Source organism: Neophocaena asiaeorientalis, unplaced genomic scaffold (genome assembly GCF_003031525.2).
Source record: "Neophocaena asiaeorientalis asiaeorientalis breed wild unplaced genomic scaffold, Neophocaena_asiaeorientalis_V1.1 scaffold309, whole genome shotgun sequence".
In the NCBI taxonomy this organism is placed as follows: Eukaryota; Metazoa; Chordata; class Mammalia; order Artiodactyla; family Phocoenidae; genus Neophocaena; species Neophocaena asiaeorientalis.
This window is the reverse complement of record NW_020173199.1, coordinates 503,684-517,300: the sequence shown is the minus strand read 5'-3', so window position 1 is coordinate 517,300 and position 13,617 is coordinate 503,684. Positions and strand designations below refer to the sequence as shown.

General features: G+C 40.4%; 1 protein-coding gene across 1 annotated transcript in view; it reads right to left on the bottom strand.

The window, feature by feature from the left end:
- Positions 1 to 529: 529 nt before the first annotated feature.
- Positions 530 to 13,617, bottom strand: part of PRSS12 (serine protease 12) — a 66,931-nt gene continuing 53,843 nt past the window's right edge. The window contains exons 12-13 of the mRNA XM_024744705.1: positions 3,132 to 3,412; positions 530 to 1,366 (exon numbers count right to left, since the gene is read on the bottom strand). Coding sequence (XP_024600473.1) covers positions 1,059 to 1,366; positions 3,132 to 3,412 — 589 coding nt within the window. The 3' untranslated portion in view covers positions 530 to 1,058. The remainder of the gene's footprint in view (positions 1,367 to 3,131; positions 3,413 to 13,617) is intronic.

Here is a 13,617-nt window from a genome sequence, read left to right as displayed (position 1 = left end):
CAGCATGATGCTAAAGAAAAAACATTTTTTTACCAAGCTGTAAATTTGAAGTGATTAAAAGTAATCAAGCAGATTGAATTAGGTTGTGCATTAAACAGTTTGAAGGCATTCTTATGTTTTCAGGAATGCTGAAGTGTGCTAACAACATACAAGGTAGCTAGAATGTTTTTCTCTTTAGTTGCCATAGTGCTTGGTACAAAGGCTTCATTCAGGAATGTACTGTGACAATGATATTCCTTTCCAGTCAGTTTATAATAGAATTCCTTTATCTTTTTTGGCCTTCGATTTTCTCACGAAAGGCCAGAAAGATGTGGTCTGATATTTTTATCAGCCTAAGGAAAAAAGTCCGAGCTTAAAAAATTACATGAACAGAAAACAATGCCACTCTTATTTTTTTTTGGTGGGTGCGGTACGCGGGCCTCTCACTGTTGTGGCCTCTCCTGTTGCGGAGCACAGGCTCTGGACGCACAGGCTCAGTGGCCATGGCTCACGGGCCCAGCCGCTCTGCGGCATGTGGGATCTTCCCGGACCGGGGCACGAACCCGTGTCCCCTGCATCAGCAGGCAGACTCTCAACCACTGCGCCACCAGGAAAGCCTGCCACTCTTATTTTGAGTATAGTAAAGAGTATTTTTTTTTATGTCAAATGTAGGCTCTTTATATGAATATATACCATATTGATTCAGTTATAAAGGAGTTCTCAATCCAAGTAAATGTAAAAACAGCCTGACTGCACAATCAGTATACAATAATCTCTGGAGAATGCTGAGAAACAGGCAGAGACAAGACTCATGGGAATAATGAATTTAGTGTCCATTAAACTAATTTGGGTAGGCAACTGCTAAATAAGGATAATCATTACTACACTGAGGTATCTGTAGCCAAAATGTTCACATCACAAATTCTCAAGCAGCAAAGGGGTGCACAGTTCTTACGACAACACAAAACACAGAAACACAGATCTCCGTTCCCGTTAGTTGGCATCTCAGCTAAATGCCAATGTTGGAAAGTTTCCAACAGATTCTCTAAATATTATTTTCTTGAGGTTTCCATGAAGGATTACAGTTTGGTGACACTTTTTATCCAAGGTACAAAGGCTGAGACTTTGGTATAAACACCAGGGGAATCCTTAACCCCACAGCCATATCCCCAGGAAGTCACCCCGTATACAACCCAGCTCTCTCCTGGCCGTTCACACATGAGTGGTCCTCCGCTGTCTCCCTGGCAGCTGTCCACACGTTTGTGTTCATGGAGGTTTCCAGCACAGAGCATCCTTCCTGTAAATCGACCCTTATAACGGTCTTCACAAAACCTCTTGGGAAGTAAGGGGATGGCTGCTTGTTGTAGAGTTCTTGAGTAGGCTCGTCCTATGCAGGCCAAATAATTGAATTAGATGCCAGGTAAAGATGGTAGTGAAAAGAGCTACATTTAACAGTTTAATGAACATTTAATAGCCCTATTGAAATAAAAAGCCCTATTGTGGCATTAGTGTAGTTTAAGTGAGTGATAACTATAAATGGTATTTTTTTTATTGTTTGCACTTAACCATACTCTAACCCTTCACCATTCTGTTTCTCAGTACCGCATTTTTGGAAGAATACTTTAGTAACGCTTACGGACTTGCCCAGTAGAAAAAGGTAACCTACAGAAAGCACATTTGTGCAGGCTTTAGAATTTGAATTCTGTATATTAAAACACTGAGGGTGCGTTCATGCTGGCTCTGTATTAGCAAATCCACTGCTCTAGGACTCATCTACTTCACTGACTTGAGGATTAATTATAAATCTATATAAGCACATAAGGTGGCAATTACTATCCTCAAGAGAAACATGGCATTTCATAAAGATGGTTCAGAAACAACATTCTTACATAGAAACAGGCTGAAGTTTAGCCACTTGTTAACATATTCTATTTACTAGTAAGCCACTCATTCTCTATTTAGTGGCTAAAATGTATAATTGATAGGTTCTCCATGATAGCCTTTTCTTGGATATAAACTCCACATTATTCTCCAATCCTATTTACTCAACTGGAGTGATTCATCCACAATAAAACATTCTGTAAAATTTACTTTCTCTGTCATCTCTATTCAGATGTAGTGTCTAATGGGAGGTGACTGATTCCCTTTCCTGATGAAGTAATAATTTCAACAGCTATACTCCAGCCTTCAGTTTGCCTCAGATCAGCCTAGCGTCGTGAGAAGGCATTTACTCTGACCTGATTCTATCATATCATTCAGGAAATGTTTCCACTTTTTAAGGTTTATTTCAGGATTGGTCGCAGAGCTTTTTCAGTATTGTGTATCTGCTACAGATGTTCTACATTTTGCTGCTATGAAATAATGTAAGTTTAAAGCCCAGATTTAATGTAGCATGGGGTAAAATGAAAACAAATACTTATATTTACTAAATATAACCTTATTGAAATTATCACCTGTAGAAATACTTATTTGATGTTCTTTTCAGTTTTAATTACTTTTAATGGAGAGCAGTCAACCCAATCATTTCTCCTTACTCAGTCATTTGTGAGTCGAGCACCTAATCCAGGTGAGACCTAGATGTTTCGAAGACCATCCTGAGCAAGCACTAGCTGATGTTAACTCTAGCGAGACAATACAGAAAGCTGTTTGCCTGAGAAGAGCACAAGCTGAACACTATCCTGCTCGGGGACGGGGAGGTGGGAAGAATGAGAAGGGGGTTGTGGAAGGAGAAACCCAAGTAAGTGAGCTGGATCCTTCCTCTTGAACCTCAGCAGCTCTGATTTTTGTCTGTTCTTCATTTAGGAATTCTGCATAAGATTTACTTTGATAAAGGGCTCCATTACAACAAAGAAACCATCAAACACCAAAGCCCTTTGCTGGGGTAGCTACATCAAAGTCATTAGGAAAACTTTTTAAAACAGAGACAGCTAGGCCCAAGTCCTGAGTCGGGTCTAAGTTCTGATGGGAACCACAGTACCCTCAGGGTATGAATCCAGATTACACGCATGCATCTCACACTTGGCAGAATTTCCAAACAACTAAGCCTGAACCCCCTTTAAGATTTTGCTACCCACTGTACACTCAAATGTATGGATAATCCCAGACACAAGCAGGTGCCCAGATTTTAATTGTTTCTTTGGGTTATTTGTTACCTGTGTCTCCCCATCCTGTTATGTAACAATTGGAGGCTGTTTTCTGTGGCCTCTCTCTCCGGAGTGGCAAACAGGCTGGCAAAACGTGGCTGCTGAATCTGGCACATTGTTCTTCTGGTCCTTGTAATCTAACCAGGGCGATGTCGTAGTCACTGCTGTCTGGTCGGTACTCCCGGTGAATCACAATCTGCTGAACTCCAATTTCTTCCTCAAACTCCTCCGGCACCAGAGTATGGTAATCCCCAACCCGAACAGCATAGTTCCTAGTGCTGTTACCATACCTGGGGGGCAGAGAGAGCTAATGGGAGGCTTGTTTCAAACGTTGTAAATTGGTAACTGTCAGCCAGGAAGGTTAATAGAGATGCTTGTAAGTCTTTCTTCCAAATCATTAATCCCTTTTATAAGTTGAACCTTCCTTTCCTTTTCTCTGATCCCACTGCTCTCGGGCTCACACTCTAAACCCACTGTCATCACTTTTTTTCTTCATTCATTTCACTATTTAACCCAGGTTACCATCTGTTTTCTGAGAAGGAGCAAATGTGGAAAGTAAGGACTAATCACTAACCTGTCATTTCCCCGCCATGAAAAAGGATCAAAACAGGAACAAAGAGTATAGGGCAAAATTACCATCCTGTGTTTGCTGTCATCATTTTTCTATCATTTCCAAGATTGTGAGTTCATCCTGAAATTCCATGAGGGCAGAAACTATGTCTGATTTAACTCTGTATCCCCCAAAGCACTTAGCACAATCCACTTTACTCCTCTTTTCTGTGAACTGAATGCAGACCAAAACTATCTTCAGGGCAACATACATTCATTATATGCTCTCATCTCTTAAATCTTTGTTCAGACATCACCTCAGTAAGACCTACCTTGACATCTAAAATTGCAACCCACCCTTGCTTGTGCTCCCATCCCCCAGCACTCCCAATATCCTTAATCTGCTTTACTTTTCCTTTTTTATTAAACACTACTTTCTAACAAATTATCTAACTTAGTTTATTGTATTTATTGTTCTCTGCCTCCCCGCCCCACCCCCGACCTTGAACAAACGGTACTCAAGGGCAGGGATCCTTGTGTTCACACTGAGAATAGTGATGCCAGTTAAGTAGGAATGCAGCATATGTTTGTTGATTTAGTGAATGAATGAATGAATGTTTATTTTTAATGAATGTGTCTTTTTTCCATAGGAACTATTCAATTAAAATAGAAACACAGTATTTACTTGATTGACAGTTCTCAGCCTGTTTTTCAGCCAGCATACCTTGATTCTGATACATCTGCCTAAAGCAGTTTCTCAACCTCAGCACTACTGACATTTGGGACCAGATTATCATTTGTTGCAAGGGGCTGTGCTGGGCATTGTAGGATGTTTAGAAGCATCCCTGGCCTCAATTCACTAGATGCCACTAGCATGCACACTCACATACACACACCCCAGTTTGACAACCAAAAATGTCTCCAGATATTTCCAAACATTCCCTAGGGTGCAAATTGTCCCCACTTGAGAACCACCAACCTAAAATACATCAGCCAACCCACCTCCTGATCACTTCCTCTTCCTCACTGAAGAGTATAGCACCTTGCTCGCTTCGCCTCTATAGCTACTTAAAACATTCTCAATGACTTAATTCCCAACACCTTTCCCTTTTAGTTCCCTAACCTCCTCACCTGCAGAGAGTGTTTTCTCTACTTGATCTCAGCCCCCCACCTACAGCTCATACTCACCAAATATTACACATTTTTGAAGTCTTGATTTCAAGCATCTCATCTTGACAGTTTTACAGCTCTACTCATACTTAAGTACCTCCTATCTTTACAGTTTTACAGCTCCATCCACAGCTCTTCACCCCCGCTGGACTTCAATCCATCAGCCCCACTAGTTTTTTCATGTCATTCTCACTCTGCTTATGCCTTCTTACAAGGCTTGGATTCCATCATCACTCTTTTGCAAAAACTCAATCCTTCTTTCCCTGATCTGCCAAAACTCCAACTCTGGTTTCATCAACTCACCACCTACTTACCGCTAGCATCTGACCGTTCAAAGGGAAAAACAAACATTTAACAGCTCTCACCTTAATTTTTTTTTTTATCAAAACTTCAATACCTTCCACTGGAAACGGGGCCTGTTCTTGAATGTGAATTTAGAGAAGTGGTATTCAAACACTGGAAGTTTCTAGTGACTGCCTATTTGAAATAACCTTTCATTTATTCCTATAACATTTCTGGAAGTTATAAGTTGCTCAAAGATTCTTATAACCCTAAGTAGGGCTCTGACAACATTGTAATATATAAAGTGATTTTCTTAACTGTGTCAGCTCAAAAACCTGAACAATGCAACAAAGATGATTTAGCTTATACAACCACCTACCAGTGATCTATGAAACTAATAATTTCCTGTGGTTCCTTGAAATTCTCCATTTTCAACCTTAAATTATCACATATCTTTAAAGTTCAGAAGGCTTTTCATATATTGTACCTAGAGACTATCTTCTTATGGGTTCCACTTCAAACTTTAAGTTGAGGATTATTTCATATCCTGAAACTCTAAAAAGTAATAGTCATGAAGAATAATCAGATATTTTAATAACTCACTTCTACTTTCTGTGTATTGATACTAATGTATTATAAAAATTCAATAGGACTCATTAATATATTCAGGTTTTAAAGCAAAATCCCAAGTGACTTATGTTTCTAACAAAAATAACTATCAATGCATCCTTGAAAGTGCTGCTGAAATGTTTCATATATGTTTGGAATGAAATTTAAGAAATTATCTCAAGCTTCACTGTCCAGTACAGTAGCCACATGTGGCTAATGAAGTGCTTGAAATGCAGTTGGTCCAAAATGAGATGTGCTAAAAGTACAAAAATATGCACAAGATTTCAAATATTTACTATGAGAAAAGAATATAAAATACATTGTTTCTCTAGATAATAAGACTATCAGATATCTCAATTTTATATCATTTTGCAATGATATTTTGGATATACTGAGTTAAATGAAATATATCATATATAATGATATATAATATATGGGTGAAGTTAATTTCACCCATTTGGTTTTTTAATCTTTTAATGTGGCTACTAGAAACTTTAAATTTATATACATGATTTGTATTTGTGGCTCACGTTATATATCTAGTAGATAACACTGGTCTAAAGAAATACTATGGCATAAAGTAGGCATCCTATTTTTAAATTTTTCTTTAATGCAGTTTCTTGTGTTGCTTATAACTTTTAAGCTCGAGTTATGAGACATTCCCTTCCTATGTCAACTTTTTATATTTAAGATAATTACATTACTGTTCAACCAAAAAAAAGTTATTGCAACAATATTTTCCATTCTTTGAAAAAGAGCTGTGATACAGCTAAAATAATCCTTGCATCTAAACTGGCTATATAAATATATCCTACATTATCTAAAAATTGAGTCTTCAGCCAGTGAACAAAGAAACAGGACATTACTACAGCAAGGAAATTTATTTTTTAAATATCCCAGTTTTAAAGTCTTGGGAAATCTTGCCTTAACGCGTCACTTCATGCCTGGATTACTACAGCAGTCTGCTAAATGGCCTTGCTGCTTCAAGTTTCAACTTTTTCAAGCCATCCTTCACATTGCAGCCAGAACAATGTTTCTATCTAATAATATAACTACTCTTCTGGACACCCTTCCAGATAGATACTCTTTACTGTCTACATAGTAAAGTTCAAATTCCTTAAATGATAGACAAACCCATCCAAGAATGGCCCTTGTCCACCTCTCTGATACCACCCTCTTCCTCGTGTCTGTGCCCCTGTCATTCTGGCCGCTTGAAGAGGCATCTGACAAACCTGTCTTTATTCAGACTATTTGCAATATCATTCCCTCCACCCCTCATCCTAATATGGCAAAAACTGATTTTATCTTTCAAGTCTCAAGAGCTCCTAGGAAGCTCTTCCTGCCCTCCCCGAAAGCTAGCCAATCCTTCTTTTGAACACTCCCAGTAGCACTGTCAGAGCGTTTATAACAGCTTCTACAACTTGTTAAGATGTCAGGTCTCCCCAGTTAAAGGCTCCTTAAGTGTAAAGACTATGTCATGCTCACTTTTGTATCCTCAGCACCAAGCAAAGTGGTTTGCACAGAGAAAGCTCTTAATAAATATATGTTAAATGACTTCTTTTGGAAGACACGTTCTGTTCACATACATACACTCTGATCCCGAACTTACTGAAATGAGACCTCCTCTCACCAATTCCTATGTTATAACAACACCATCACAAAAGTTACTTTTTAAAAAAAGTCTCCACAAAGATCTAATGTTCTCATTAATACTGGCTGTTCATCAGAATCACCTGTACCACTTTTAAGAATACAAATGTCTAGGGGCTTCCCTGGTGGTGCAGTGGTTGAGAGTCCGCCCGACGATGCAGGGGACACGGGTTCGTGCCCCGGTCCGGGAGGATCCCCCATGCCATGGAGCGGCTGGGCCCGTGAGCCATGGCCGCTGAGCCTGTGCGTCCGGAGCCTGTGCTCCGCGGCGGGAGGGGCCGGAACAGTGAGAGGCCTGCGTACCTCAAAAAAAAAAAAAAAAAGAATACAAATATCCAGGCCACACAGACTCTGAGAACATTAAATTAATAGGGCTGATGTAGGACCATGGGTGATCCAAATTCACAGTCAGTCTGGAGAATTACTGAACCAAAGACTTAAAGGCACGGGCATAACGCCCGCCTCTTCATGCCTGGAATTTCACTGGGTGAAGTAGGAGATGACTAACAGACTGCCATAACACAAACACGTACACATTCCATACTTATACTGTGTTCTCAGGTCAGGTAGATTTCAGCGGGTATTTTTGAATATACTCCCAAATTAATATGCTCACCAAGCAGGAGTTGATATTAACCTGAGAATAAAAATAAAATATTTACCTGACAAGAAGGAAAAATGCATCATTCTTGTTAAACTGAAGTTCCTTATTAGAATCTATGCTTTTGAAGTCGTCCTGATTTAAGAAATGGACCAGCTAAACCCAAGCAGTGATTCCCACACTCCTTTCACTCCAGTTATTCTTAGAATAGATTTATGCTTGGAATTTGAAGAGCATCTGACACAAGACTGGATTAGTTTTCTAAGCAAATATTTGTCTTCCAGTGTCACCTCTCCTAGTGAGTGCGATTATATATATATACTTCAGGGAGAACACTTTGCACTTTGAAATCATTTTCTATGGTTCTAGGCTTCTCAAGAAAAATATATCAAGGAATTCTTTTTCAATGCATTTTAAGGTCTTTCTAGTTGAGCTTTTGTTATTTTGATACACTTTATTCAAAAACGCTTCTAAAACAAACATTTCAGGTTTTGGCTGACACGCCATTCAGTTGTTTGCTTTGCTGAAATGCTTTCAACTCCCCCTCAAATAAAAATTGGATGAAATTCCTGGACAAGTTTGAGCAAGAGAGGATCTGAGACAGGGCAGTTAGTAAAATCCACTATTCCAATTTCTCTGAGATTCTGGAATTAAACTACAATTAAAATTCTCTAGAATTAGAAGAGTTAATTCAGGTGATGGTCATTTTCTTTATGACAGTCATTTTCTTTCTTTATAGATTCATCTCTTTAAAAAGACAGCATTTTACATCAGCCTGTACACATCTGCTACTTCTAGAATCTTTCCTTTCTCTGTTGTCTGGATGAAACTCAAAAAGTAGTTGACTGAAATTGCTTGTGTAAATGGTTCCAGTTGCTTATGGAGAAGAGACCTTCCCTGTAGAACCTCGCACTGTCCCTTACATACATGTAGTGTGTGTTCAGGAAATGGTTTTAGCATAGTTGATGGTATTGTGTATATCACCAAAGACCATGTTCTTAAGAACTCTACCATATACTAGGTCATGGTGGAACATATGTTAAGTACCACAAACATTTTGTTCTTAAAAAGAAGTCCCGGGCTTCCCTGGTGGCGCAGTGTTGAGAATCTTCCTGCCAGTGCAGGGGACATGGGTTCGGGCCCTGGTCTGGGAAGATCCCACATGCCGCGGAGCAACTAGGCCCGTGAGCCACAACTACTGAGCCTGCGCGTCTGGAGCCTGTGCTCCGCAAAAAGAGAGGCCACAATAGTGAGAGACCCGCGCACCACAATGAAGAGTGGCCCCTGCTTGCCACACTAGAGAAAGCCCTGCACAGAAACGAAGACCCAACACAGCTATAAATTAATTAATTAATTAATTTTTTTTAAAGGTAAAACTTAAAAAAAAAAAAGGGGGCTTCCCTGGTGGCACAGTGGTTGAGAGTCCGCTTGCCAATGCAGGGGACACGGGTTCATGCCCTGGTCCAGGAAGATCCCATATGCCGCAGAGCGGCTGGGCCCGTGAGCCATGGCCGCTGAGCCTGCGCGTCTGGAGCCTGTGCTCCGCAGCGGGAGAGGCCACAGCAGTGAGAAGCCCGCGTACCGAAAAAAAAAAAAAAAGTCCCATTACTCTGTGGCTCATCTTTCTAATTATAATGTCTAATAATTTAGATGTTTCTGATTTTCAGAGCAGCATTCTCTGACAATTTCCAGCTTCTTTGGTGATTCTAGGCAAAAAAGTCAAATAGATAAAATCAGGTAAAGCTATATTCTTGATCAAATCAAATTTGCAGAAGAATTACAGAAATGAAAGAATCCTTGTTTTGGGCACATTCTTTCCTCCAAAGTGGCATTTGTTATCAGAACAAGCAATTAAAAGAAATTAGTTTAACATTCAGGAATTTTTCTCTCAATTATATTGCCATACCACCATAGAGAGAGGGTCATTTTACAGTACTTGTAGTAATGATTTAAAGTAGGAAATAAAAAAAATAAAGTAGGAGGGCTTCCCTGGTGGCGCAGTGGTTGAGAGTCCGCCTGCCGATGCAGGGGACACGGGTTCGTGCCCCGGTCCGGGAAGATCCCACATGCCGCGGAGCGGCTGGGCCCGTGAGCCATGGCTGCTGAGCCTGCGCATCTGGAGCCTGTGCTCCGCAACGGGAGAGGCCACACCAGTCAGAGGCCCACGTACCACAAAAAAAATAAAAAAATAAAGTAGGAAATAGTGGGAGTTCACTGGTGGTCCAGTGGTTAGGACTCCATGCGTCCACTGCAGGGGTCAGGGGTTCGTTCGATCCCTGGTCAGGGAACTAAGATCCTGCAAGCCACATAGCGTGGCCAAAAAAAAAAAAAAAAGTAGAAAATAGCAAAAGCAAGCAATTTATATTGTGTAAAATTCATAGGGCAACTGCAGAAAAACTTAATTTATCCAAGTTTCTGCTTCAAACTGCCAATGGGATATTGCATTCCAAAGTCTGTATTAACACTAGGAAAAATGTGAAAAATGGGATAGAAGGCCTTTAAATGGTGATTCACCAACTACCTCAGTTACCCTCGTTAACGTTGGCATAAAAGAATGTTTTGGACACCTCACAATACGTGAAAGCTATGAATGTAGAGCTGGATTACTAGAACTGTCAGCCTTCCAGTAAGGTACCCTCATCATACAGAGACAACTCTATAGGAAATGAGTGTAACAGGATGGTGGATGTGAGTAACTATGTATGTTCTGATCTCATCATCCCCAGGCCATCATTCCTAGATTATTCTGATATAAGGATTACATAAAAGAGTGACTACTCTGTGGGGGCAAAACAAATAAACAGAAAAAACTGTCATCCCGTAGAATAAAGTAACACAGACGGTGATAGCAATCTATGCCTATTGTTCAGAATGGCTATTCAAGAGCACTGGCCTACATCATCACTGCAACACTTAGGCACCAAAGGAGGCCCCATGAACAAGAAGCTATTTTATATATTGAAGTCCAGTAGTTAAAGCAGCAGAGATACAAACAGAAAGGAAATGGGGGTGAGAGAGATAATTTCAAAATATGAAATCTAGGTACCCTAGCAGTGGGTCTTAAGTTAGACTCCCAAGAAATAAAAAAAATGGTAACCTCTCAGAACCTGACCACATTGCTTCTGTACTACAGTGTCTACAATTCCAGAGGAAAACTATTTTTTGCAAACTTCAGAGTTTCTGATGATTAAAGGAGGGTTGTTTTAATCCAAAGTCCCTGAACCCAGAAGACAAAATTTGGAGTTTGTTCTAATCACTGGTAACTGTCCTTATGGCTGTCAATAAACTTACTGGAATAAAGATGTGAGGTGTAGCCTCCTTGGGCACTTCAGAACAAGTCTATGAAATCCGGTAAAGGTTACAAACCAAGTCAGATGAACTTGTAACACCTTTGCGAAACAATTTTCTCCCTACTCACATTAAAAGAGTCTTGCGGTCTATCCAAAGCACATCAAAAAGTTGCATATCATAATCTGCTCCTCTGTTTTTTAATCAGCTGTCTATTATACCGCACAGATAATGGGAAGAAACTCAGAATGACGTATGGAAGGAGTTATCTGTTGATCTAGGTTTAAAATACCACCATCCTCTAAAGAGTCCAACATCCTTAAACATACCCACTACCTGGCAACCGAGCCCCCACTTTCATCCTGCATCCATCATTTAGGAGGGTCTGGTATGTGCCAAGTAATAAACGAGACACTTGGTTTATAAACACAAATGAGACCATTACTGACTTGAAGCAATAATCTAGAAGGATCAGGTCAAGGGAGGAATAATGACATGTAAACAAACAAACCCAAACGTGTACCTTAAAAAAAAAAAAAAAGACCTTTGAGGGAACTCAAAAGTCAGATCAAAGTTTTCAACCTCAAGTGGAATTTTTGGGCAATTTCCCGACTTTAATACTTTAAGCCTTGGACCCCTAAGTCTATAACTTTTAGCAGAGAAAGATTTACTTGAAAGAGAAGGAGTCTTGAACAAGAGGAGAAAAATCTAAACTGAACGTACTGAATTATTTTGCTTAAATTCTAAGCGCAAGACGGGCTTCTCCAGTTTCTCTGCAGTTTCCTACCTCGTTTTTCTCCACTAGTCAGTGGGATAAAATCATCCTGAATTCTCTACTTTTGCTCATAATAATCTTTGATTCCTTTTTGTGAACCCCAACATAATAAGAGCCAACATTCGTTTTGAATTTTACAGTTTATAGAATACTTTCACATACTTTGCAGATCATTTGTTCCTCACTGTAGAACGTTATTGCCTTCATTTTACAGATGAGAAAATTGAGGCTCCCAGAGGTTAAAATAATTCCCACAAAGTGAAACAATTAACAGTTGGAGGAGCTGGAACTGTAACCTTGGTCTTGATGGCCAGATCCCTGTCGCTGGTTACATAGTACCAAGTTCTACTGATTTCTATCAGAGTCTCTACCTTCTCTCCCTCCTTTTCTTTTCTACCTTCTATCTTTATTACAATAGCCTTATAACCAGTCTCCCTCCAGTTCCTACCACAGTCGGTTTAATCACTTGGTAACATGGACCAATTTGAGTCACTCCAGAAAAAGGCACAGAAGCATGTATGCAAATATTTCTCATATAATTTGAAGCCTGTTCACAGACCCCTGCCCCCAGATCTATCCCATACATCTCCTAAAACTCCTCTGTGATCATATTTCAAGGCTCAAAAACCTTTAGTGTTTTCCCACTGCCTAGTGAATGAAACAGATTCAGCACCCTGGCATTCCAGACCTTTCCTGCTTCTTTACTGTAAGTCCGCTATACAAATTGCAGGTCCACGATCCTAACTAATAACTGGCATCCTTCAAATATGCTTTATGCTTTCTTTCTCACCACTGTGCTCTCAACACGAAATGTTATTTACCTCCAGCCTCTACCAATACACGAATCCAGCCTCTTTGCTTGAACAGACTTCATAACAGAACTCACTCCTCCTCCCACATACAGCCCATCCCAGCTTTGTCTTGTGTTAAAGAAATAAAAAGGAAACAACAGACCTCTTTCCTATTTTAAAATGAAAATTACCTTTCATTAGCATTTGTGGTATTTGAAGTAACAGGTAATGAATTTAATCTGATTCCACACACTCTCGCCTTTCTGCTTGCCTTCCTTAGTGCACCATGTCACTTTGTCAGAGGATGGCACTCGGAACTGAGCACAGTTCTCTCTGTTTGATAGCAACAGTGCTTTTGCCCCCTACAACAGCTTGAGCACAGGACAGAAGAGCAAGCGTCTTGTTGTGTTGGCGCTGTTCTGTCAGGGCTGCCCAAGGCTGATTAACTTTGTGGGCAACCACATGGCATCACTGACTATTAAGGTTGCAGGATGCTAAAACCCATAAGGTCTTTTTCACGTGTGCTGCATTCAAGCCAGGTTTCCTGAACTAAAGGCAGCATTTTACTTCCTCTTTATTCCACATTACTTTTTTTTTTTTTTTTTGCGGTACGCAGGCCTCTCACTGCTGTGGCCTGTCCCGTTGCGGAGCACAGGCTCCGGACGCGCAGGCTCAGCGGCCATGGCTCACGGGCCCAGCCGCTCCGCGGCATGTGGGATCTTCCCGGACCGGGGCACGAACCCGTGTCCCCTGCATCAGCAGGCGGACTCTCAACCACTG